Consider the following 27,803-nt stretch of genomic DNA (forward strand, 5'->3'; position numbering starts at 1 on the left):
CCAAGTCTACCGGCGCCGATTTCAAATGTACTCATGTATCAGGCTAAACACATTGGATTTTTTTTCTGTATGCATGTGCTTGTGAGAAATTCATTCAGTGACGTACAGTTTAGACATATGGGTACTTATTCAATTCACTTTTTCTCCTAGGTAATATTTTTACATCTCATTACTAAAATGCCCATTAAGCTACCAGCAAGCAAGAAAATACTCAGAATACTTTTGATAGTACCTTATCTACTAGTTTTGTTACTTTTTTAGTTGTGAAATGCTGAAAAGTTATTTTAAAGAGCAGATGAAAAATGATCACCAAGGAGAAATTTTAGGTGAAAATTGAATTGCATGTGGGCCATGGTCCCTATCAATAAAGTTGGAAGACTGTTAAAGTGAACCTGAACTTAATATTTCCACACTAAGATACAAACATGTAAAGGTAACATGAGAGCCAATGAGATGACATCTGCCAACAATTTACCTGCTCTTTTTTTGGTAGTTCAGCGGTTAAGTCAATATTTCACAGTGCTGGCAGGAAGTTGTGTGTAAAGGTGCCCATACACTGAGAGACATTCACTGGAAGATTCAATCAGCATAATTAGACTGACATTACCAACTGGACAGGATCTTTTTTTTAAAGAGACTCTGAAGCGAGAATAAATCTCGCTTCAGAGCTCATAGTTAGCAGGGGCACAGGTGCCCCTGCTAAAACGCCGATATCCCACGGCTAAACGGGGGTCCCTTCACCCCCAAACCCACCCCTGCAAAATCAACGACCAACTTGGTCGTAAATTTTGCTCTTCCTGGAGGCAGGGCTAACGGCTGCAGCCCTGCCTCTCAGCGCGTTTATCAGACGCGCATCGCCGCCTCTCCCCCGCCCCTCTCAGTGAAGGAAGACTGAGAGGGGCGGGGGAGAGGCGGAGGTACGCATCTGATAGACGCGCGGGAGGCAGGGCTGCGGCGGTTAGCCCTGCCCCAATGCGGAAGCGCTCCCCCGCTGCACGGAGGGGATTTGGGGGTGAAGGGACCCCCGTTAAGCCGCGTGATAGCGGCGTTTTAGCAGGGGCACACATGCCCCTGCTATCTATGAGGTCTGAAGCAAGATTTATTCTCGCTTCAGACTCTCTTTAAAGAGACTCTGTACTCAAAAAAATGCCCCAGGGGGGTACTCACCTTGGGAGGGGGAAGCCTCTGGATCCTAATGAGGCTTCCCCCCCTCCGTCCCACAGTGGTCTTTCACTGCCCCTCTGAATGCACAGCTAACTATTTGTCAGGCTGTGCAATATTTACCTTTTCTGGCTCCGGTGGGGGCGCTGCTGCGGCTCTCTGCTCGGAAATAGCCGATCTCAGTAGAGTTGGGCCGAACGGTTCGCCTGCGAACGGTTCCACGCGAACTTCGGTGGTTCGCGTTCGCGTCCCGCAGGCGAACCTTTGCGGAAGTTCGGTTCGCCCCATAATGCACATGGAGGGTCAACTTTGACCCTCTACATCACAGTCAGCAGGCCCAGTGTAGCCAATTAGGCTACACTAGCCCCTGGAGCCCCACCCCCCCCCCTTATATAAGGCAGGCAGCGGCGGCCATTACGGTCACTCGTGTGCTGCCTGCGTTAGTGAGAGTAGGGCGAGCTGCTGCAGACTGTCTCTCAGAGAAAGATTAGTTAGGCTTAACTTGTTCCTGTCTGGCTGCATACCTGTTCTGTGAACCCACCACTGCATACCTGTGCTGTGAACCCACCACTGCATACCTGTGCTGTGAACCCACCACTGCATACCTGTGCTGTGAACCCACCACTGCATACCTGTGCTGTGAACCCACCACTGCATACCTGTGCTGTGAACCCACCACTGCATACCTGTGCTGTGAACCCACCACTGCATACCTGTGCTGTGAACCCACCACTGCATACCTGTGCTGTGAACCCACCACTGCATACCTGTTCAGTGAACCCACCACTGCATACCTGTGCTGTGAACCCACCACTGCATACCTGTTCAGTGAACCTGCCACTGCATACCTGTGCTGTGAACCCACCACTGCATACCTGTTCAGTGAACCTGCCACTGCATACCTGTTCTGTTCAGTGGACCCGTCACTGTATACCTGTTCATTGAACCCACCACTGCATACCTGTGCTGTGAACCCACCACTGCATACCTGTTCTGTGAACCCACCACTGCATACCTGTTCAGTGAACCCGCCACTGCATACCTGTTCTGTTCAGTGGACCCGCCACTGTATACCTGTTCAGTGAACCCGCCACTGCATACCTGTTCTGTTTAGTGGACCCGCCACTGTATACCTGTTCAGTGAACCCGCCACTGCATACCTGTTGTGTTCAGTGAACCTGCCACTGCATACCTGTTCTGTGAACCCGCCACTGTATACCTGTTCTGTTTAGTGAACCCGCCACTGCATACCTGTTCTGTTCAGTGGACCCGCCACTGTATACCTGTTCAGTGAACCCGCCACTGCATACCTGTTGTGTTCAGTGAACTGCCACTGCATACCTGTTCTGTGAACCCGCCACTGTATACCTGTTCTGTTTAGTGAACCCGCCACTGTATACCTGTTCTGTTTAGTGAACCCGCCACTGTATACCTGTTCTGTTTAGTGAACCCGCCACTGCATACCTGTTCTGTTCAGTGGACCCGCCACTGTATACCTGTTCAGTGAACCCGCCACTGCATACCTGTTCTGTTCAGTGGACCCACCACTGTATACCTGTTCAGTGAACCCGCCACTGCATACCTGTTGTGTTCAGTGAACCTGCCACTGCATACCTGTTCTGTGAACCCGCCACTGTATACCTGTTCTGTTTAGTGAACCCGCCACTGCATACCTGTTCTGTTCAGTGGACCCGCCACTGTATACCTGTTCAGTGAACCCGCCACTGCATACCTGTTGTGTTCAGTGAACCTGCCACTGCATACCTGTTGTGTTCAGTGAACCTGCCACTGCATACCTGTTCTGTGAACCCGCCACTGTATACCTGTTCTGTTCAGTGAACCCACCGCATCAGTGCGCATACCTGTGCAGTTAAGTGAACCCACCTACCTACGTGAGTGCACGCAGTGTGATATACCACTCCGTGCATACCCGATATGGACAAAACAGGTAGAGGAAGAGGTAGTGCCAGAGCCAGAGGAAGGCCCACCCGGCAGGTCTACGCGAGGTCATGTAAATGTAATTTTGTGTGGACCTGGCCCACAGTACAGTGCTCGGAAGAAGGCACGTCCCATCACCTCCCAAGATTGTCAGGACGTGGTTGAGTATTTAGCGACATAGAACACCTCATCTTGCTCAGCCACCAGCGCTACTACTAGCACCACTTCCGCTGCATTTGACACTTCGCAAGAATTATTTAGTGGTGAAATCACTGATGCACAGCCATTGTTGTTACAGCCAGATGAATTTTCACCAGCTCATATGTCTGAGTTACGCGGCAACACTATGGATGTAACGTGTCAGGAGGATGAAGGACCTACTGATGGTGCAAGTTTGGATTTGTCTGAGGCAAGCGAAGCTGGGCAGGATGACTACGATGATGACGGTAATAGGGATCCTCTGTATGTTCCCAATAGAGGAGATGAAGAGGGGGACAGTTCAGAGGGGGAGTCAGAGAGTAGTAGGAGGAGAGAAGTTGCTGAAAGAAGCTGGGGCAGCTCTTCGTCAGAAACAGCTGGTGGCAGAGTCCGGCACCATGTATCGCCACCTATGTACAGCCAGCCAACTTGCCCTTCAGCATCAGCTGCTGAGGTCCCCATAGTGCCCACATCCCAGGGTGGCTCAGCGGTGTGGAAATTTTTTAATGTGTGTGCCTCAGATCGGACCAAAGCCATCTGTTCGCTCTGCCAACAAAAATTGAGCCGTGGAAAGGCCAACACTCACGTAGGGACAAGTGCCTTACGAAGGCACCTGGAGAAAAGGCACAAACAGCAACGGGATGGCCACCTGAGCAAAAGCAGCAGCAGCACACAAAAGCAAAGCCACCCTCCTTCTCCTCTTCCTCCTCCATCAGGTGCATTATCTGCTTCTGCCGCTTTCTCCCTTCCACCTTCACAGGCACCCTCCTCCACTCCGCCTCTGCCCTTGAGCGGTTCCTGCTCCTCTGCCCACAGCAGCAGTCAGGTGTCCGTGAAGGAAATGTTTGAGCGGAAGAAGCCAATTTCGGCCAGTCACCCCCTTGCCCGGCGTCTGACAACTGGCGTGGCGGAACTGTTAGCTCGGCAGCTGTTACCATACCGGCTGGTGGACTCTGAGGCCTTCCGTAAATTTGTGGCCATCGGAACACCGCAGTGGAAGATGCCAGGTCGCACTTATTTTTTCGAGAAAGGCCATACCCCAACTGCACCGTGAAGTTGAGAGGCAAGTGGTGTCATCTCTTGCGAAGAGCGTTGGGTCAAGGGTACACCTGACCACGGTCTGCCAAGCACGGGCAGGGCCGCTACATTACCTACACAGCCCATTGGGTGAACCTGGTGGTGAACGATGGCAAGCAGGGCGCAGCGGACCAAATTGTGACACCTCCACGGCTTGCAGGCAGGCCTCCTGCCACCTCCTCTCCTCCTGCTACATGCTCTTCGCTGTCCTCCTCCTCCTTGGCTGAGTGGCAGTTCTCCTCTCCAGCTACACAGCCCCAGCTCCGCAGGGCCTATGCTGGATGCCAGGTAAGACGGTGTCACGCCATCTTAGACATGTCTTGTCTCAAAGCGGAGAGTCACACTGAAGCAGCTCTCCTGGCTGCTCTTAAGAAACAGGTGGATGAGTGGCTGACCCCGCACCACCTGGAGATAGGCAACGTGGTGTGCGACAACGGCAGTAATCTGCTTGCCGCTTTGCATATGGGGAAGCTGACACACATACCCTGCATGGCACATGTCATGAATCTAGTGGTTCAAAGATTTGTGGCAAAGTACCCTGGCTTAGCGGATGTCCTGAAGCAGGCCAGGAAGTTCTGTGGGCATTTGAGGCGGTCTTACACAGCCATGGCACGCTTTGCGGAAATTCAGCGCAAAAACAACATGCCGGTGAGACGCCTCATTTGCGATAGCCCGACTCGCTGGAACTCGACCCTGCTCATGTTCTCCCGCCTGCTAGAACAGAAGAAAGCCGTGACCCACTACCTCTACAACTACAGTAGAATGAAACAGTCTGGGAAGATGGGGATGTTCTGGCCCGACAACTGGACACTGATGGAAAATGCATGCAGGCTCATGCGGCCGTTTGAGGAGGTGACCAACCTGGTGAGCTGCAGTGAGGGCACCATCAGCGACTTAATTCCCTACGCTTACTTCTTGGAGCGTGCTGTGCGTAGAGTGGCGGATGAAGCTGTGAATGAGCGTGACCAGAAACCGTTACGGCAGGAACAGGCATGGGACCAATTTTCATCAGACCCAGCTGTTTCCTCAACACCTGCGGCAGCACAGAGGGGGGAGGAGGAGGAAGAAGAGAAGTCGTGTGCAGAAGACGAGTCAGACTCAGAGGATGATGAGCAAGGTGTTTCTTTGGGGGAGGAGGAGGAGGAGGGGACAGCGGCAGGAGAACAACCTCAGCAGGCATCGCAAGGGGCTTGTGCTGCTCAACCTTCCCGTGGTATTGTTCGCGGCTGGGGGGAGGAGGTTGACTTACCTGACATCACTGAGGAAGAGCAAGAGGAGATGGAGGGTACTGGATCCGACTTTGTGCAGATGTCGTCTTTTATGCTGTCCTGCCTGTTGAGGGACCCCCGTATAAAAAACCTCAAGGGGAATGAGCTGTACTGGGTGGCCACACTACTAGACCCTCGGTACAGGCACAAAGTGGCGGACCTGTTACCAACTCACCGGAAGGTGGAAAGGATGCAGCACATGCAGAACCAGCTGTCAACTATGCTTTACAATGCCTTTAAGGGTGATGTGACGGCACAACGCCAGCAAGGTACCACTGCCACTAATCCTCCTCCCGTGTCCACGCAGTCAAAGACAGGACGCTCCAGCGATCTCATGGTGATGTCGGACATGCGGACGTTCTTTAGTCCAACGCCTCGCCGTAGCCCTTCCGGATCCACCCTCCACCAACGCCTGGAACGGCAGGTAGCCGACTACCTGGCCTTAAGTGTGGATGTAGACACTGCTGTGAACAGCGATGAGGAACCCTTGAACTACTGGGTGCGCAGGCTTGACCTGTGGCCAGAGCTGTCCCAATTTGCCATCCAACTTCTCTCCTGCCCTGCCGCAAGCGTCCTGTCAGAAAGGACCTTCAGCGCAGCTGGAGGCATTGTCACAGAGAAGAGAAGTCGCCTAAGTCACAAAAGTGTTAAGTACCTCACCTTTATCAAAATGAATGAGGCATGGATCCCGGAGGGCTGCTGCCCGCCCCAAGACTAAGTCAGTCCCCGCACACACAGCATCTCTGCCTGCACGCCGTGTGACTGGCTGCCTGGCCTGCCCCAAGAAGACTAAGTCGCTCCCAGTCCCTCCACACAGCATGTCTGCCTGCAGGCCGCTTGACTACCTTCTCCGCCACCACCAACAGGGTCCGGGACTCCAGGCGGATTGTTGAATTTTTTAGGCCGCTGCTAGCAGCGGCCGCTGTAATAATTTTTCTGGTGCGTGTACATGACTGCCTAATTTTTCTGGCTGCACTGCGGGCAGCTGCAACAACAAAAGAAAAGGCATGTACATGCGCCCATTCCCCTTCGTGATCATTACCTTGCCGTGGTGAAGGGGCTTGCGTATCACAATGAAGCAATGACCGGCGCCTAGATGAGTGTCTCGGGGGGCACACCCACGATAATAAGGTCGTTGCCTCATTGTGGTCAGACCAAATTTGATCAGCTGGACAGTCACTGTTCTGTCATTCAGCTACATCAGCCAGGCGACCATCTGGGCTGTAAAGCCACCAAAACCTGCACTCTCGCCATGGTGCGCACCAGTCCAGCACGGCCGTCACTACACAAACAGCTGTTTGCGGTGTGTTACACGGTGAGTTTGGTGTGTCAGTGTGAAGCAGTACCTTAATTACACTACCTGATTGATGTATACACATGCAAGATGTTTGAAACCACTTTAGGCCTGTCATTTAGCATTCAATGTGATTTCTGCCCTTAAAACGCTGCTTTGCGTCAAATCCAGATTTTTCCCCGGGACTTTTGGCATGTATCCCACTCCGCCATGCCCCCCTCCAGGTGTTAGACCCCTTGAAACATCTTTTCCATCACTTTTGTGGCCAGCATAATTATTTTTTTTTTCAAAGTTCGCATCCCCATTGAAGTCTATTGCGGTTCGCGAACTTTAACGTGAACCGAACCTTCCGCGGAAGTTCGCGAACCTAAAATCGGAGGTTCGGCCCAACTCTAGATCTCAGTCGGGTCCGCTCTACTGCGCAGGAGACTTGTACCTTAGTTTAGTTATTTTATTACCTATCTTTCCATGCATCTGTAGTTTGGTGGCACACATTTTTCTTTCTTGTTGCTTCACTAGAATAGGAGAAAACATACCGTATTTTTCGCCGTATAAGACGCACTTTTTCTTCCCCAAAATTGTTGGGGAAAAGTGGGTGCGTCTTATGCGGCGAAGGTACAGATTTTGTTATGCAGAGGTGCGCAGGGAAGCGGTATATACGTTACCTGCTCCAGCCGCCGCGCTCCTGGCTCCAGTCCTGCTTCGGGATCCTCTTCTGCCATCCACCGATGCCTGCTGCTACAGCCGCCGCGCTCCTGGCTCCAGTCCTGCTTCGGGATCCTCTTCTCCCATCTACCATGCGTGACCCCGGCGCACGTGTGCTGATTGCGTAATCACCGCGCGGCTAATTAGGACTCACCGGCCAGCGATGTTCGGCGGCTGCAACAGCGGTAGATGGGAGAAGAGGATCCCGAAGCAGGACTGGAGCCAGGAGCGCGGCGGCTGTAGCAGCAGGCATCGGTGGATGGCAGAAGAGGATCCCGAAGCAGGACTGGAGCCAGGAGCGCGGCGGCAGGAGCAGGTAACGTATATACTGTAATTACGCTGCTGGCACAGGGGGATATGGACAGGGGGACATGGCCGGCACAGCGGGACACGGACGGCACAGGGGGACACTGACAGGGGGAAATGGCTGGCAGGAGGACACTAACAGGGGGACATGGCTGGCACAGGGACACTGACAGGGGGGCATGGCTGGCACAGGGACACAGACAGGGGGGCATGGCTGGCACAGGGACACTGACAGGGGGGCATGGCTGCCACAGGGATACTGACAGGGGGACATGGCTGGCACAGGGACACTGACAGGGGGACATGGCTGGCACAGGGGGACATGCCTGGCACAGGGACACTGACGGGGACATGGCTGGCACAGGGGGACATGCCTGACACAGGGACACTGACGGGGACATGGCTTGCACAGGGGGAGACTGACAGGGGGACATGGCTGCCACAGGGGGACATGGCTGGCACAGAAGGGTATGGTTGGCACAGGAGGACATGACAGGCACAGGGGGAAACAGCAGGCACAAGGGGACACAGGAACAACCAATCCCTACACTGACCACATAGGGGAACACAGGCAGGCAACATGGGAATAGGCAATCATTGCATTGTCCCCTTATGTGGTCAGTGTAATAGTATGTAGAGTAACTGGGGGGTGAAAAGTCCATAAGACGCCCCTGCATCATAGACGCACCAAGGTTTAGTATTTTCTTTTTTTTTTCCTGATTTTTGCCTTCTAAATCTAGGTGCGTCTTATATGCCGGAGCGTCTTATACGGCGAAAAATACGGTATATCCTGTTTTTGATATTGTTTTTATGTAACTTTACATTTCCGACCTGATCCTGTTGGAAAAGGAAAACTATGCCAGCTGTAACTGGCTTAAAGGGATACTGTAGGGGGGTCGGGGGAAAATGAACTGAACTTACTCGGGGCTTCTAATGGTCCCCCGCAGACATCCAGTGTTGGCGCAGCCGCTCACCGATGCTCCGGCCCCGCCTCCGGTTCACTTCTGGAATTTCTGACTTTAAAGTCAGAAAACCACTGCGCCTGCGTTGCCGTGTCCTCGATCCCGCTGATGTCATCAAGAGCGCACAGCGCAGGCCCAGTATGGTCTGTGTCTGCGCAGTACACTCCTGGTGACATCAGTGGGAGCGAGGACACGGCAACGCAGGCGCAGTGGTTTTCTGACTTTAAAGTCAGAAATTCCAGAAGTGAACCGGAGGCGGAGCCGGAGCATTGGGGAGTGGCTGCGCCAACACAGGATGTCTGCGGGGGACCATTAGAAGCCCCGGGTAAGTTCAGCTCATTTTCCCCCGACCCCCCTACAGTATCCCTTTAAGTTACAATCAGTGCTATATTCTGGTGCAAAGTAGCTTGTTAAATCCTTCCCCCGTACTTTGTGATTGAAAATAAAATCAGTAATAAAATCATCAGTAACTTATTTCATGATGTATTTAAAGTATACCTGAAGTGACATGATAAAATAAACATAGATACACGTAGTACTAGTCCTACTACAACATTGTGTACAGTCCTTTCTGTTTTTGAGTATGGCAAGAGTAAAAAAAAAAATTATCTATGTAAATGAGCTTGTTGAATTTGGTTCATTCCTGAAAAGTAAATAGAAGCCAAAACAGCTGAGAGAGTGAGAAAATGCTTTCGATAAGGTTTAAGGTCGCTTTCATACTGTGCAAGTTGTGTTGCAATCATATCCTGGCCAAGAAGTCACACCTCATGATTAGTGTTGCAGTACGACTATACAGTGAAGCATATGGTACAATGTAGGTATGCTTCACTTTCACTGTAAACGCACACACTACCCAGTTAGTCCTCAGTATGCTGTGTGTTACTGCGTCAGAACCCACTGTACTCACTGAGAAAGCCCTTTTCTTTAAAGGGACTCCGAGCAGTGCAGAAACTATGGAAAGATGCATATCATTTTAAAGCTCTCTTTCTCCTCTTTCCAATGATATATAAATCGCCACCTTACGCCTTTTAGTTTTCGCTATTTTCGCGAAAATAGAGAAAACAAAAAGGCGTAGGGTGACGATTTAGGTGTCGCCAGAAAGAGAGCTTTAAAATGATATCCATCTTTCCATAGTTACATTGTATTACACAGGGCGACTTTTTCTGCTGAATGGAGCTGCTGACTTTAGGAAAAAGTCGCCCTGTGTAATACAATGTAACTATGGAAAGATGGATATCATTTTAAAGCTCTCTTTCTCCTCTTTCTGGTGACACGTAAATCGTCGCCCTACGCCTTTTAGTTTTCTCTATTTCAAATCAAAATCGCGGCTGTGGCAATTTCAATCACGAAAATAGCGAAAACTAAAAGACGTAGGGCGGTAGTTTATATATCATTGGAAAGAGGAGAAAGAGAGCTTTAACCCCCTTGGCGGTATGAAAAATACCGCCAGGGGGCAGCGCAGCAGTTTTTTTTAAATTATTATTTTTTTTAAATCATGTAGCGAGCCGAGGGCTCGCTACATGATAGCCGCTGCTCAGCGGCATCCCCCCAGCCCGGCGATCAGGAAATCCCGTTCAAAGAACGGGATTTCCTGGAGGGCTTCCCCCGTCGCCATGGCGACGGGGCGGAATGACGTCAGCGACGTCGGGACGTCATTGGGAGACCCGATCCACCCCTCGGCGCTGCCTGGCACTGATTGGCCAGGCAGCGCTCGGGGTCTGGGGGGGGGCGCGCCGCACCGGATAGCGGCGATCGGGCGCGCGGCGGCGGCGATCGGGGTGCTGGCGCAGCTAGCAAAGTGCTAGCTGCGTCCAGCAAAAAAAAAAATTAAGTAAATCGGCCCAGCAGGGCCTGAGCGGCACCCTCTGGCGGCTTACCCCGTGTCACACACGGGGTTACCGCTAAGGAGGTTAAAATGATATGCATCTTCCCATAGTTTTTGCACTGCTCGGAGTCCCTTTAAAGGTTATGCTGTTGCTTATCTTTTAGAGCAGAGAGGAAGTTCTGAGTTCAGGTCTGCTTTAAACTGAGTATAAAATATGAAAATATGTTTAGCTTACTTTTAGAAAAACACAATCATCTCGTAAGTTTAATTTTACTCTACGGTCTGCTTTAACAGTTATGCAGATAACTAAATGGTCCTTGCGCTCTGCATTTTTCTATATTCTGCGTCATCAGTTTGCTGCAGGGCTTTGCAACTCTTTTCAGTGGCAACCATTCATTAAAAAATAATTTGTTGGAAAAAAATCCTGCTGGCAGCATTTCACTGCAATGCAATCAGGGCTAGATTTTGCATTTGGAACTGTAGACTTGACCTACAGACAGTGGTAGTCTCACGGTAGCCCCCCCCCCCCCCTGTGTCCCACGGCCGCAGTGTAATGTCACCTGCTCTGACTGTGCTCCACCGATGTGTTGTCATCTAGTGGCCAGCATCTCTACCTGTGTTGCATGATGATTACATGAAATGTGATGCCGGCTACTAGAGTGCATGAGGTGTGAGAAAGACACATCAGTGGTGCACAATCGGAGCAGGTAAGATAACCACACTGCGTCCATGCTGTGTATTGTATTTCTGAGGATGGGGGAGCGAAGAACAAGTATGGGGTCTTTAGGCTGTTGGTCGGCTAAAGTTTTTTTCTATTTTCATTAAAGGGGCCCCTTTCGGCCATGTAAAGATAGGTCAACCCCTGGCTGTGATAAGCCACATCCACCACTTGCGGGAAGCTCCACCGCCAACACTGACCTCTGCCGCTTCCAGCACCCAAACTGATCTCTCCCTCACTCACCACCCACACGGACCTCTGCCTCCCCCAGCATTTGCACTGACCTCTGCCTCTCTCAGCTCCCGCACTGACCAGGACCAGCAGGAAGGCTAACGCTGTAATAACAGCGCAGGAGATTTGGGCGCAGCTAGCGCCACCATAGACCGTAATAGGAATTACGGCTATAGCTGTGCACAGTGAGTAACTTCGGCACCGTCAGAAGATGAAGCTGAAGTTGCTCTTAAAACACTGTAATTCAGCCTCCAGCAATAGCTGGAAGCCAAATTACATAATTCCCCACTATCCACGTCGACCTATAGGGGGGCGGGAATAGTATTTAGCGCCGCCGGAACTTGTGCAGCAACAGGATAAGCCATATACCTGCTGTATCCTGCGCCCAAGTCTCCCGGCGGCCAATTCATATGTATCCCAGGACGGAAGAAGACCCAGGTAAGTAAATCTCAACTTTTCCCCTCACTTTAGATTTCCTTTAGGGCCAGAGCCCACTGACGCAGTTGTGTCCGCTTTTCAGTTACACATCAATGTTACAGATGCTGAAAAGCGGACAGAAGCAGATACAACTGCGTTAGTGGGCTCAGGCCCTTAATGAAACATAGTATTAAAAAAATTGACAGGAATTGGGAGTGTCTTGTTTTGAGGGGTGAAGTTTAGGGCACCAGAACCTCTGTGCTTACAAGCTCCTGTGGTGTAAATCTGGAACTGAATAGAGTGTATAGTCCATAATGCATCAAGCAAGGGATACTGCAGCACGCGTTCCTCTGTGGGTGAATCTTAAAGGGAAGGTTCAGGGAGGGTGGGTAAAAAATAAAAATCAATGTCCCACTTACCTGGGGCTTCCTCCAGCCCGTGGCAGGCAGGAGGTGCCCTCGCCGCCGCTCCGCAGGCAGGAGGTGGCCGACCCGACCTGGCCAGGCCGGCTGCCAGGTCGGGCTCTTCTGCGCTCCAAGGCCCGGAACTTCTGCGTCCCACGCCGGCGCGCTGACGTCATCGGACGTCCTCCGGGCTCTACTGCGCATGTGCAGTAGTCGGCACAGCCCGGCGGACGTCCGATGACGTCAGCACGCCGGCGTGGGACGCAGAAGTTCCGGGCCTTGGAGCGCAGAAGAGCCCGACCTGGCAGCCGGCCTGGCCAGGTCGGGTCGGCCACCGGAGACCACCGGGAGCCTGCGGAGCGGCGGCGAGGGCACCTCCTGCCTGCCACGGGCTGGAGGAAGCCCCTGGTAAGTGGACATTGATTTTTATTTTTTACCCACCCTCCCTGAACCTTCCCTTTAAATGATGAAAATGTGCATATGTGGTAACAGCCACCTTTCTCTGCAAATTTGATTTGTCATACGTACAGGATTGCAAACTTTGTGATGTTTGAAAAATATTTAAGTATCAGTGGTAAAAATGGTAATATATAATTTATAATTAAACACTGAAAATGCTAGCTCTCTCTCTTTTTATTTAATATTCAGGGATTACCAGCAAAGCATTGGAAAGCCGACGCAACCCACTTGTCCTGTCCACCACCAGAAACCTTTTCGTTCTTCCCAGAGCGTGTGTCAAAGTCAAGCATGAGAGACATGTGGAGGCCCAGTTTTGAGCAGTCAAAGAAAGAAGCTCAGGCACTGAGACTGCTGGTGAACAGGAACCTTAATTTTACTTCTCAGGAGTTTTGGAGCCTGGTTTTCAAACATTAATGTTTTCCACTATGGATCCTGTGTTGTTACCTTGAAAAAACTCTTGGTACATACTGTATGTAGCAACCATTGCGTGTAGTACACCTGTCAACCATGATAATTATACAAAAGCAAGAATTCTAAGTAGGCCACAGTATGTCTTAATCAGAAAATGCACACTAAGGCGAAAGTGCAGCAGACAGAGTATTGACCGAGACATTTATTGGACAGTAAACAAAAGTGTAAGATTAGGGCATAACACTTCAGAAGTAGATTACCCTTTCTAAGGATATTTACCACGTTAAAAGTGAGGTAATCATTTTACAAAATATTGTGTGCTGGCTTTTTTTGAATGTCAACAAATGACAGACAGTCCCCTACTTACAAACGACTCGAGTTACAAGTTTCCATACATACAAACAAAATGTACAAAATACAGTTTACAGTACTTTTTTATTTTTTTATTATTTTTGTTGTGTTGCAGTGTGGTATAAATAGTTGTAAGTAGTTTAAAACAAATTAAAAGAAAGTTGAAAACAATACAAAACATATAGTTAATGCTATATATCCAAATCCAGAGTTGTCCAAAAGCCTTTACTTACAGTATAAAACGTGACTTAACTTGCAAACAAATTTAACTTACTGACAAACTCACAGAACATAACCTGTTTGTAAGTAGGGGATTGCCTGTATCCAGAGCACTGACCTGTTAACTGCAGTTGCACCTCAGGAGTGTTTGGGATTGCTGTATGAGGAGCTGAGGAGAAACATAGAAGTGTATGCATTAAATCTCTTTAGTAAGAACAGCTGGATTGATTTATATTGGCCTGTTGGTTATGTGATGTCTTATCAACTGAAATGTATTCCTTATTGGACTTTTCTTGAGTGTAATACTAACAGATTTGTGAGATGTGACGTGTCTAAAAGAAAACTAAATTGTTGAAAAAATTTTTATAAAACGCATATAAGCCATTTTGTAATTTGTGATTAAATGACCTTTAAATTTCAGTCTGCGTCCAGCTGTAATTACCCTTAGTCGTTCTACCTGGCTTTGTCCCAAAGTAATATAATTTGAATAAAAATCTAAATTTCCTACCAGGTCACAGTACAGATGCAATGGCTAAGTTAAACATGGGCATTAATAGGGCTGGAGCAATATATATATATATATATATATATATATATATATATATATTTCTATCTATCTTTAAAAGCTGAACAGGGCAGGTGTTATAAGTATTTCACTTGATAAAAATGTCAGAGAATATGTTACAAATAATTGTAAATGCATTGGCACAGCAGCGTCATCTACTTCACACCTTCGTTGTGTGTTTTAAATGGATAGATAAGATGGGGGAAAAGGGTGCGTACTGAAGTCTGGCAAGATTGGCATGGTTTAAACTGGTTCAGAGCATTTCCAAAATTACAGGTCTTGTGGGGTTTTCCTGTTATGCAATGGTTAGTCTATATACAAAAAATATGTTTCAAAGAAGGACAACCAGCAACAGGGTCATGCACACTCAGGGATCATTGACATGCTTGAGCAATGAAGGCTAGCCCATCTGGTCCATTCTAATAAAAGAACTGCTGTATCACAAATTCTTGAAAAATGTAATGCTGGCCATGAAAGACTGGCCATGAGAGACTTGTGTAGCAATAGACCAGTCAGAGCGGCATACATTTGCTGTAGGTACCAGTCATTTTGGTGCAGGGTGAGCCATAGTTCGAATCCAAATGACTACTCACCCTGCTGCCAAACAAATTGAGTGGTGCAAATTGCTATTCCTGCTCCGAGACATAGCAACTCGGAGGGAGAAGTAATTCAGGGTACAAAATGCCTGTGTGCAGGGCGCGGACTATAGTATTGCCACTATAGCTGCTCCGAACTCAAGCGTAATGCTCGCCTAGAAGCCCTAATTCGGTCAGAATGCTCATATCACTGCCAAAAGTGCACACAATGAGTCTATGAGCATCAGAATTGGACATGAAGCAATAGAAGAAAGTGCCCTGCTTTGATTAACCTGATTTTTATGTGGGTGGCTTGGTGCAAATCCATTGTTAATCACAGAAGGCACATCTTACTGCTTAATATTAAGGTGCACCTAAGATGACAAGAAAAATGGCCAGTTGGTGCATGCACAGTGCGGCCACGCACGCTCCCCCATCTCGCTCCCGTGGCCAGGAGAGTTCTGCACCTGCGTAGTACTGCGCACGTGCAGAGAGCTCCCGGCATGCGCATTAAGCCCTAACGGGCCGAAGATACCGGGAAGTAAGAAAAAAGTGACCGGGTCTCCACCTGGATTTTATGCAAAAAATGCTATAATTTATTTATACCATAGTACAAAATATACACACACGACGTTTCGGCCTGCGGCCTTTATCAAGTGTTACAACAAACTGAGCGTAGCTCACATATAAATCACAAACTTTCCCATAAAAGACACCCTTTAGGGGTGGGTACTAGCTTAATTCGAAAGACTTAAAGGGATAGTGCACTTAGACATTAAGATTCACAAACAGATTCATAAAAAGCACCTTAAACTGAATTCTTCATTAAGTCCATTTGGAACCATTGTATTCAATTTACTAATCCATCTGCTTTCCCTTTAGAGGAGGATAGTCTCGTTGTCTGTTCCCTCTCCTGCTATCATCTTCTCCAGTATACACCAGCGTAGATCACCCACCATATGACCAGATTCATAAAGGTGTCTACCTAGGGAGGAATCGAAACTCTTTTCAGGATCATTTAATATATTTCCTGTATAGCCTGATATTGCTGCGATGCTCATTTAACCTCACTCTAATTGGTCTAGAGGTTTGACCTACGTAGCCAATCCCACATGGGCATTTCAATAGATAAACTACATTTGGTGTAAGGCATGAAAATTTCCATTAATTTTAATCTTTGTGCCCTTACTGGGATGGGCCACATAGTCTCCCCTTATGATGCTGTTACAGTTCTGGCAGCTTAGACATGGTAACGTACCCATCTTTTTTGACAAAAATGTAGACACTTGCTTTGGATTGGTTTTTAGATCAGCTCTCACTAGTCTATCTTTAATACTCTTACCCTTTCTATAAACAAAACTAGGTGGGGAATAAAATACCTTAGATAACAGGGGATCAGCTTCTATCAATGACCAATTACTTAATATAGTTTTTTTCACTAATTGCGCATGATTCTCATATGTTGAAATAAACTGGACTCCTCTTTCAGTATCCTCCCTTTGTGTCCTCTGTCTCAAACTTTTTCTATCTAGTCCTGCTACTGTATTAGCTGTTTCCTTTACTTCCTCTCTCCTGTATCCTCTTGCTACAAAATTCTCCACTAATCTATCAGCCTGTTTATGATAAGTCACATAATTTGAAGTGATTCGTCTAGCTCGAATAAACTGACTTTTTGGAAGGCCCCTAAGTAAGGGTCGGGCAGTGGCGGCTCCAGGAATTTTTTCTAGGGGGTGCTATGCAGGTGCTGGACCAATTTCTGGGGGAGCTGACGACCTGCGGTGCGCGAAGCGCGGTGCGGCAAAAATGGGCGTGGCTACAACCTGCAAAAAAAATGGGCGTGGTCATGACCGGATGAGGGCGGGGCTAACTGTAATTTAAAGTGAACCCAGGGTGAGAGTGATATAGTGGCTATCTAATGTGTGTCTGCCCGCCTCTGGGATAAAAAGTGATATATATCGGGGAGTCCCGTTAGGCCTAGAGGTCCATCATTCCTCCTTGTGGATCCAATATGTGTACATGCTTCCCAATAGGACTCGACCCTTTATAGATGCTTGGCAATCTGTTTATTGCATTTAAAAAGCAGTAATACAAGAGCACAGCAACAGCATGACGTTTCGGGCAAAGGCATAACATAACAACATAAGTGATATGTAAGGGTCTGTAACTTTAAGGATTGTGCCCGCCCCCCAGGTGAGGGGTGTGTTACCATGTTGTTATATATGTATGAAGGAAAGATGTGAACTTCAGCATTTGATAAAGGGCCTTTGCCCGAAACGTCATGCTGTTGCTGTGCTCTTGTATTACTGCTTTTTAAATGCAATAAACAGATTGCCAAGCATCTATAAAGGGTCGAGTCCTATTGGGAAGCATGTACACATAGTGATATAGTGGCTGCCATATTTATTTCCTTTTAAACTATTCTAGTTGCCTGGTAGCCCTGTTGATCTATTTGGCTGTAGTAGTGAACTAAATTACACCACAAACAAGCATGCAGCTAATCTTGTCAGTTCTGACAATATTGTCAGAAACCCCTGACCTGCTGCATGCTTGTTCAGGGTCTATGGTTGAAAGAATTAGAGGCAGAGGACCAACACGGCAGCCAGGCAGCTGGTATTACTTAAAAGGAGATAAATATGGCAGCCTCAATATTATTCTCACCTCGGGTTCCCTTTAAAAGTGCAACGCAAAGACAGAGGGCCCAAGTTTTGGTGACCCTTTCCCCAGAAAATTCACATAATTGTGCAGGTTTTCTCAAGAAAATACACGTAATGTGAGCAGATTTGAACAAAAAATTTGTTTAACCAGTTCACCCCCAAGGGTTTTTACCCTAACGGACCAGAGCAATTTTCACCTTTCAGCGCTCCTCCCTTTCATTCACCAATAACTTTTTCACTACGTATCACAGCAAATTGATCAATACCTTGTTTTTATTGCCACTAAATAGGCTTTTTGGAGCCGATATTTATTTTCAGTAATACCTTTTCTTTTTATGCATTTTAAAGGGAAAAACAAGGAAAAAAATGAAAAAATACACGATTTCTCCATTTTCATCCCCTATAGTTTTAAAATAAACACTGCTAATGTGCATAAAACACACACATTTTATCTGCCTATTTGTCCTGGTTATCACAATATATAAATTATGTCCCTAGTGCAAAGTATGGTGACAATATATTATTTGGAAATAAAGGTGTATTTTTCCTATGTTGTGTTTTTTGTTTTCTCATTGCATACTACCAATGAATTCAAGCCCTTATTTGCAAATATAACAGTAGTTCACCCTCATAGCATACATATTTTAAAAGCTGAGTCCCTAAGGTAACTATTTATGCATTCGGTTTTCAATTCTGTCACTTTTGGTGTTTTTTACAAGTGTTTTATTTTGGTACAGAGTATATGGAAATAACAGTTTTATTGCTTCTCATTCAGTTTGCCAAAAAATCAAAATCAAATGACATATGCATAATCTCTCAAACACCCCAAATTCTCTTCTCTTGCTTGTCACGGTTAAAATGATACCCTATACACATCATCAGATAATGTTTTGGTCACATAATACACTGTTAATCATGAGCAGCGCCAATGTATTTTTCAAGGCCATTTTTTGCACCAGAAACAATACAGTCATACTTTCCTAGCAAAAACCCCTGGTGTCTCAGAACATTGGATATAGGTCATAAATTATACCATTCTGAAAACTAGAGAACCAGACCTACCCAAATATACATATTTTGTAACATTTGCACTTTTGCGGTTTTGATGAAATTGCACCGTAACTTAAAAAATGTTTTGTTTTTTTACAGTTTACTTTGGCATGAAAAAACAATTCAAATGACATATGCATAATCTCTCAAACACCCCAAATTCTCTTCTCTTGCTTGTCACGGTTAAAATGATACCCTATACACATCATCAGATAATGTTTTGGCCACATAATACACTGTTAGGCCTAGTGCACACCAAAAACCGCTAGCAGATCCGCAAAATGCTAGCAGATTTTGAAACGCTTTTTCTTCTTTTTCTGCAGCGTTTCAGCTAGCGTTTTGCGGTTTTGTGTAGCGGTTTTGGTGTAGTAGATTTCATGTATTGTTACAGTAAAGCTGTTACTGAACAGCTACTGTAACAAAAAACGCCTGGCAAACCGCTCTGAAGTGCCGTTTTTCAGAGCGGTTTGCGGTTTTCCTATACTTAACATTGAGGCAGAAACGCATCCGCAATCCAAAATCTGCAGCAGCCCGGGAGTATGCGTTTCAGCAAAACGCCTCCCGCTCTGGTGTGCACCAGCCCATTGAAATACATTACCCTAGCGGATCCGCACCCGCAAGCGGATCGCAAACCGCAGCAGAGCCGCTCCGGTGTGCACTAGGCCTTTATCATGAGCAGCGCCAATGTATTTTTTAAGGCCATTTTTTGCACCAGAAACACTACAGTCATACTTTCCTAGCAAAACCCCTGGTGTCTCAGCACATTGGATATAGGTCATAAATTATACCATTCTGAAAACTAGAGAACCAGACCTACCCAAATATACATATTTTGTAACATTTGCACTTTTGCGGTTTTGATGAAATTGCACCGTAACTTTGAAAATGTTTTTTTTTTTTTACAGTTTTCTTTACTTTGGCATGAAAAAACAATTCAAATGACATATGCATAATCTCTCAAACACCCCAAATTCTCTTCTCTTGCTTGTCACGGTTAAAATGATACCCTATACACATCATCAGATAGTGTTTTGGCCACATAATACACTGTTAATCATGAGCAGCGCCAATGTATTTTTTAAGGCCCTTTTTTACCAAATGCAACAATGTAATTCTTTCTTCTCAAAGCCCCAGGAGTGTAAGGGCCGGTTCACACGGACGGCAGGCGGCGTTGGGGCGGCCAGGAAGTCGCGTCGTCCTGTGACGTCCCGTTCGGTGGCGGCGGTACAGAGATCGTCGCGATCGGCGTTTCTCGTCCCCGCAGGGGGACATGAAGACGCGCCGGCTAGCCGTCCCTAGACGTTGCATGCGGCTTCTAGGGACGGCCGAAACGATGCGTTAAATCGGGATCAGAACGCCGCGTTTATGCAATCGACGGTAATCGACGGTAACCGCGCAATGCTAAACGCTCCTATTCACTTGAATGGGAGAGTTTAGCCGATGGGTCCCGAACGCTTGACGGTAGACGCCGCCAAGCGTCCGTGTGAACCGGCCCTAAGACCATTCAATAAAAGACACAAATGTTACCATTCTGAAAACTAGAGACTCAGGCCTACTCAGTTGCAAATAGAATAATTTAAAGGGATACTGTAGGGGGGTCGGGGGAAAATGAGCTGAACTTACCCGGGGATTCTAATGGTCCCCCGCAGACATCCTGTGCCTGCGCAGCCGCTCACCGATGCTCCGGCCCCGCCTCCGGTTCACTTCTGGAATTTCTGACTTTAAAGTCAGAAAACCACTGCGCCTGCGTTGCCGTGTCCTCGATCCTGCTGATGTCATCAAGAGCGCACAGCGCAGGCCCAGTATGATCTGTGTCTGCGCAGTACACTCCTGGTGACATCAGCGGGAGCGAGGACACGGCAACGCAGGCGCAGTGGTTTTCTGACTTTAAAGTCAGAAATTCCAGAAGTGAACCGGAGGCGGGGCCGGAGCATTGGGGAGTGGCTGCGCCAACACAGGATGTCTGTGGGGGACCATTAGAAGCCCCGGGTAAGTTCAGCTCATTTTCCCCCGACCCCCCTACAGTATCCCTTCAAGTGAGGCCTAAATCACTATCCATAACATGAATGACAGATACATTGGAACTCACCATTGCAGGTCTAGCAGGATGGAGAAAGGCCAGAGGTCATACGCCAAGGAAAGCCAGTGGTCAGAAGATGGGGGGTGGTCTGCAGAGTAAAGTCCTGTGATGAACACTCTCGCCTTGCAGCAGCAAGTCCAAATGGGAAAAAACTATTTGCAGGTTGTAGGAGTCTTGGGTTTCCTCTAAGCTTCTGGGTTTCCTCCCACACCCCCAAAAAAGGTGGTAATGTTAACTAGTGGTAATTGTGATTCCTTTGAGGGACAGTAAGTGGCAAATAAAAGTAGAGAGGAAAAAGTCCAGTGAAAATTTAGGGTAATGAAGAAAAAAAAATAAAATAAAAAATAAAGTATAATAGCTACTGAGGGTATGGTATGCCTCAAAGCAGTCGACAACGCAGAGTCCCGGCTGTGAGGTGCACTTTGGGCAGTGGTATCTGCTGTTTTTCCGCCTCTTGTGCTTGGTGCACACCCGGCATCGCTTCTGTGGCTTCGCCTTAATTGGGTTCGGGGGGATCAGGGCAGGAAAATGTTTTCCCCTTAGGCGAACTGCTCCATCCAGTTGCATTGGATTGAATTCCTCCATAAGGTTGACGCTTTCATTGATCAGCGATCTCAAAGCTTGTCGCATAAACGGGAGGTAGCTGTCACCGTGGCATTTCTTTTTATAAAGCACAAATGCGTTGTGCATGGCCATCTGCAGGAGGTAAAAAAAACTTTTTTGTACCAGGCCCTCTTTTTTTAAAAAAAAAAGTAGTAGGAGAGCATTTGGTCCGCAAGATCCACCGCACCCATATTTTTTGTGTAGTCGACCAATGCCCCTGGCTTCTCGATCCGCTCTCTGGAGGTTGTGACAGGAACCACTTCTTCATTATGAATTGAAGTCAGGACCATGACGTCTCTCTTGTCCCTGAATTTTATAGCCAGGAGCTCACCACTTCTGAGACTGTGTGTTTCCCCTTTGGATAATTTTTTATTAACCACCTGTGGTGGGAGGCCTTTGCGGTTTGGCCTCACTGTCCCACAGGCACCAGTCTCTGCAGAATATAAAAATTTGAAAAGGGGAATGCTGGTGCAGAAGTTATCCACGTACACATGATAGCCTTGGTGGAGGAGTGGGTTGGCTAGTTCCACCACAATTTTCCCACTGGTTGGCATGTATGGTGGGCACCCAGCTGGTTGCAAATGGCTATCTTTGCCCTCATACATGTTGGGTGCTACAAGGTTAGCGGGTGACCAGGTGCCCCGAATTATGTCCTCAGGTACCGGTGGGCGTACCTGCCTTTGCCTGGCTCCCCTTCGGCCTCTGCTGCTAGCTGCAGCAGTGCTACCCACTGAGCCCCCTGCGGTGGCATCTGAAGGGCCCTGGACAGTGGTTCCCCTCTGGCCTGTGCTGCTAGCTGCAGCTGTGCTACCCACCGAGCCCCCTGCGGTGGATTCTGAAGGGCCCTGAACAGTGGACTCATCATCCCTCCTGAAGCGGCGAGACGGCTGCCCAACGCTCTCTGAACTGTCAGAATCTGACTCAGAGCTGCTGCTCGTTGGGTGCCATTCGCTCCCTGAATCGTCCCCACTGCTGCTGCTCTGCTGAAGGTAGACGGCTGCCTCCTCAACAGAATACAGTCTCCTCGCCATAGTAAGCAAAGGGGATAGATAGATAGATGGATAGATGGATGGATGGGATGGATGGATGGGATAGACAGACAGACAGATCGATCGATCAACCAAGCGATTGATCAATAACAGAAAGATTTTTTTTATTTTTTTATATGAAGATGAAAAGAAAGAATATAGATAGAAAGTATAGATAGAAATATCAGAGTAAGGGTAAAAGAGGGGTGAAAAAGTACCGAAAAGTACTAAGAAGTACTAAAAAGTACTAAAATAAAACAGAAAACCAGTAAATGGCAAAGGAGGGGGAGGATAAGGGGTTAATAAAAAAGTATGGGGATAAAATTTTATTTAAAAATATAAAAATCCTACCACAATCACAGTCTTTCTCCCTCACAGCTCCTGTCACCTCTGAATGCTGATTGACAGCAGTCTGAGGTGACAGATGAGCTGGGAGGGAGAAAGCAACTTTGTTTACTGACACTACAGGACAGATCATTGTTACTGGCTTGTAACAATGATCTGCCTTGTTACTGGCACTTGATTGGCCCAGGGACCATGTGATTCCCTGGTCCAATCACCAAGCCGCGGGACCCGACGTGCCCCCCCATCCCCTCTCCCCCACAAAATCCGCTACTTTCTTGGTTTCTTTTTTGCTGCTGGAGGAGGCAGAGCTTTCAGCCGCAGCTCTGCCTCCTTACGTGTCAATCAGCGTGTATCTCCGCCTCTCCCCGCCCCTCTCAGCGAAGGAAGACTGGGAGATGCGGGGGAGATGCAGCGATCTGGGCTGATAGACACGTGGAGAGGCAGAGCTGTAGCTGAAAGCTCTGCCTCTCGTGAAAGCGCTGCCCGGATTGCCCCCAGGGAGTTTGGGGGGATTTAGTTAGAATACAGCAGCGGGGATGCAGCATTTTAGTTAGGGCTATCATGTTAAAGACATTTTTGAAATAAAAAGTAGAGATGGCCTGAACCTCCGATTTTAGGTTCGCGAACCTCCGCAAACGTTCACGAACTTGAACTGAGGCTGAGGTAGGTAGCTCAATGACAGAACAACACTGATTGTCCAGCTGATCGAATTTAGTCTGTCCACAATGAAGCAACTACCTTATTATCTTTGGTGTGCCACCCCCCCGAGACACTCATATAGCCGGCGGTCATTGTTTCATTGTGATACCCAAGCCCCTTCAGCGCGGCAAGGTAATGATCACGAAGGGGAATTACATGTACATGCCTTTTTGGTGCAGCTGCAGTGCAGCCAGAAGAATTAGACAGGCATGTACACGCATCAGAAAAATTATTATAGTGGCCGCTGCTAGCAGTGGCCTTAAAAATTCAGGAATCCGCCTGGAGTCCTGGTGGACCCTGTTGGTGGTGGCGGAGAAGGCAGTCAAGCGGCCTGCAGGCAGAGATGCTGTGTGGGGAGCAACTTAGTCTTGGGGCAGGCAGTCACACGGCGTGCAGGCAGAGATGCTGTGTGTGGGGACTGACTTAGTCTTCGGGCAGGCCTGAGCGTGCTTTGCAGACCAGGCATCCGTGGTCAGATGGACCCTTGACCCAACGCTGTGTGCCGGAGATGTCACCACTTGCCTTTCAACATCACGGTACAGTTTGGTTATCGCTTTTTTTTAGAAAAAATTGCGGCCTGGTATCTTCCACTGCGGTGTGTGGCTTTGCTTTTGTGTGCTGCTTTTCCTCAGGTGGTCATCCCATTGCAGTTTGTGCAATGGGATGACCACGCGGGTCTTGGTCTTTCCACGCGGGTCTTGGTCTTTCCACGGCTCAATTTTCATTGACAGAGAGTACAGATGGCATTGCTCTCATCTGAGGCAGACACACAAAAAAATATCCACACTGCTGAGCCCTGGGGTGATGGCACTTTGGTGGTGGCGGCCGACTGAGTGTTAAGTGGGGTCCCAGAATTAGAGCAGGAGGAGGAAGACATGTCACACTTCCATGCGGTAGCTGAGAAAGATGAGGTGTTTTGTGTTAAATAGTCAACTACGTCCTGACAATATTGGGGGTTGATGACACGTGCCTTCTTCTGAACACTGTACTTTAGTCGAGGGCCGCATGAAATAACTACAGCGCGACCTCGAACAGAACTGCCAAGTGGCCTGCCTCTGGCTCTGCCTTTTGTTTTGTCCATATTGGAGGGGATGAAGTGAAAGGTATGCACTGACTTGACTAATACAATGTACGATTACACAGGTGCAGTAAACAGGTATGCAGTGACTGCTGGTACAACAATGTGCGGTTACACAGGTGCAGTGAACAGGTTGCAGTGACTGGTATTACAAATGTGCAGCTGCCTGTCACACACACACACAGGTACCCTGAACAGGTGCAATGACTGGTGGTATTAACAATGCGTGCACTCAAGTAGGTATAGGTAGGTAGGTGCACTGAACAGTGAACAGGTGCAGTGATTGGGATTACAAATGTGCAGCTGCCTGTCACCCACACACACACACGGACTGCAATGACAGGTGCAATGACTGGTGGTATTAACAATGCGTGTGGTTACGTAGGTATAGGTAGGTAGGTGCACTGAATAGTGAACAGGTGCAGTGTTTGGGGTTACAAATGTGCAGCTGCCTGTCACACACACAGACGGACTGCAATGACGGGTGCAATGACTGGTGGTATTAACAATGCGTGCGCTCATGTAGGTATTGGTAGGTAGGTGCACTGAACAGTGAACAGGTGCAGTGATTGGGATTACAAATGTGCAGCTGCCTGTCACACGCACACAGGTAGTCACTGAATGTACTGGCCCTGGCAGTGGCACAGTAGGAATTAAGGTGCCAAAGGCCAGCTGCGACTGACTGACAGGGCTGTATATAATGCAAGTGGGCCACAAAAAAAAAAAATCACAAGAAAAACGTTAGCTCTCAAAAGAGCTGTTGAGGGGTGATTTTTTTTTAGCAATAAGAATCAGCAAGGAGCAAGCTAAGAAGCCTACAAGAGCCTAACTAAGCTTTCCCTATGTGAGTCTGCAGCAGCTCTCCCTTCTCTAATTACTGCAGGCACACGAGTGAGTCCAATGCCTGACCCTGCCTGCCTCTTATAAGGGGGGGGGGGGCTCCAGGAGGGAGTGTAGCCTGATTGGCTACAATGTGCCTGCTGACTGTGATGTAGAGGGTCAAAGTTGACCCTAATGATGCACTATGGGGGCAAACCGAACATCTGCAAAAGTTCGCCCGCGAACAGTTCGGGCCATCTCTAATAAAAAGATGATTTTTATGAGACTTTAGAGCAGGGGTCTCAAACTCGCGGGCCATTTGCGGCCCTCGATACAATATTTTGTGGCCCTCGCCGGCAAAAGCTTCCTTATAGTTCACTTCAGTGCTCCCAAGTAATCCGCCGCATCCCCGCCGCTAAACGAGGGCTGCAGAGCTTCCAAATCGCCCGGGGGGCAATCCGCCGGCATTTCCTGGAAGGGGCAGAGCTTTCAGCTTCAGCTCTGCCCCTCCTGACGTCAATCGCCGCACGGATCTCCGCCTCTCCCCGCTCCTCTCTGTGAAGGAAGAGTGAGAGGGGTGGGCAGAGGCGGCGATGCGCCGCGATTGTGAAATTCCTTATGCGGCCCAGCCTCATCCTGACTTTGCCTCCTGCGGCCCCCAGGTAAATTGAGTTTGAGACCCCTGCTTTAGAGTCTCTTTACAGAGAAGAAAATGAAGGGTGCCTTTGATAGTAGTTGTCTTATTGTGCTTGTCCCCCTTCCCTTAATATTCTTCCAGGTTTAACCTGGGACGTGTGTGTGTGTGTGTGTGTGTGTGTGTGTGCGTGCGTGCGTGCGTGCGTGCGTGCGTGCGTGTGTGTGTGTGTGTTGCTCTGACTCTCCTGGCTGTATACTTAATTGCATAGACAGCTAAAGTGGAAAGATCAGCATATCAACTGGATCATTGTCACTTGGGGAGCAATCATACCCTTTATCAAGACAAGATGAGACAAATAACATTTATATTGCACTTTTCTCCTGGCGGACTTAAAGCGCCAGAGCAGCAGCCACAAGAGCGCGCTCTATAGGCAGTAGCAGTGTTAGGGAGACTTTATATTGTTCTTACTCCTGTTTTACTGTAAAGAAAACAGTTTTTGAAGTAGACTTAAGGCTCCCTGCACACTGCATGCGATTGCGATTCCGATTTTTAATCGTTTTTTACATCCGATTCTGATTTTTAATCGCTACTGCATGCTGCGTTTTTTCCTTCGTTTTTCGGTTCATTGTATTCAAGGAAAATCGGAATTGCAAATCGGAATCGCAAAACGGATTTGCAGTGTGCAGGGAGCCTAAAGTGGAGCTTTCATTAGACCTAGCATTGTTATATAAAAACCTTCAAATGTTTGGTTTGTGCCTTTCTGGAAAATATTTAATAGTGTGGTGATTCATACGTATAACTTTTCACCACTAGATGCCGCCGGGGCTCTGGCTAAACTATAATATCCTTCCTTGTAAATAATGCCATTGCTATCACGTAATTCCAGCAAAGCATCCTACACATCGAGTTTACAGTGAGCATTTACTTGCAGCTTATTGTCTGTCTGCAGAGTCATGTGGGACATGTGACATATGTCTGCTCTCACTTTCAATGGTGAAAGGATATCATAGTTGTTAAAGGAATGTTATATCAAGGCAAAAAAGTGATCCTGTTTATTGGCTGGCACTACAGTAGATTTAAAGCGCTGACTAGTAAAATGTTTAGGTTTGTTGTAAATTAAACACAATGCAGTATTAAAGAGAATCTGTACTCTAAAATTCTTACAATAAAAAGCATACCATTCTATTCAATATGTTCTCCTGGGCCCCTCTGTGCTGTTTCTGCCACTCCCTGCTGCAGTCCTGGCTTGTAACTGCCAGTTTTAGGCAGTGTTTACAAACAAAAGACATGGCTTGTGATAGGCTGAGAGGAGCTCAGTCTGTGACTCACACAGAGCCTGCTGGGGGCCTGAAGATTGTGTGTATAGCTTCTATTCTATAACAAATAGAGCAGCACATTCCTGCCTGACAGCCCGAGCCTGACAAAGCCGTCAGAGGAAAGATTAGATTATATAACAGAGATAATACAGCCACTGTGCAGCTAGGAAAGGCTGCAGTAAGACAGACCACGTTAGAACATGTATAGGAACTTATAGGATAGAAGAAATAAGGCTGAACATTTTGTTAGAGAGTCTCTTTAAGTCAGTGGTTCAAAGCTTTATTTTCTCATAGATACTTCTGTATAATTGTAATTAAGCTTTTTCAGCTTACAGTTTCACAATGGCTTTTCATTATTTCACAATTTAAGAACTGCATTGCTTGCACATTCCCTGTGCAGTTTGTGAACT

The 27,803-nt window shown here is 47.8% G+C and overlaps 1 protein-coding gene across 2 annotated transcripts in view; it reads left to right on the top strand.

Annotated features, from left to right (window-relative positions):
- The window catches only part of FUT10 (fucosyltransferase 10), a 32,379-nt gene extending 17,899 nt beyond the window's left edge, over window positions 1-14,480 (top strand). For both annotated transcript variants that reach the window (XM_068271153.1, XM_068271154.1), the window contains exon 5: window positions 13,153-14,480. In XM_068271153.1, the coding sequence (XP_068127254.1) occupies window positions 13,153-13,377 (225 nt within the window). In that variant the 3' untranslated portion in view covers window positions 13,378-14,480. The remainder of the gene's footprint in view (window positions 1-13,152) is intronic.
- The last annotated feature ends 13,323 nt before the right edge of the window (window positions 14,481-27,803 follow it).

The sequence above is a fragment of the Hyperolius riggenbachi genome, chromosome 1 (genome assembly GCF_040937935.1).
Source record: "Hyperolius riggenbachi isolate aHypRig1 chromosome 1, aHypRig1.pri, whole genome shotgun sequence".
Taxonomy (NCBI): Eukaryota; Metazoa; Chordata; class Amphibia; order Anura; family Hyperoliidae; genus Hyperolius; species Hyperolius riggenbachi.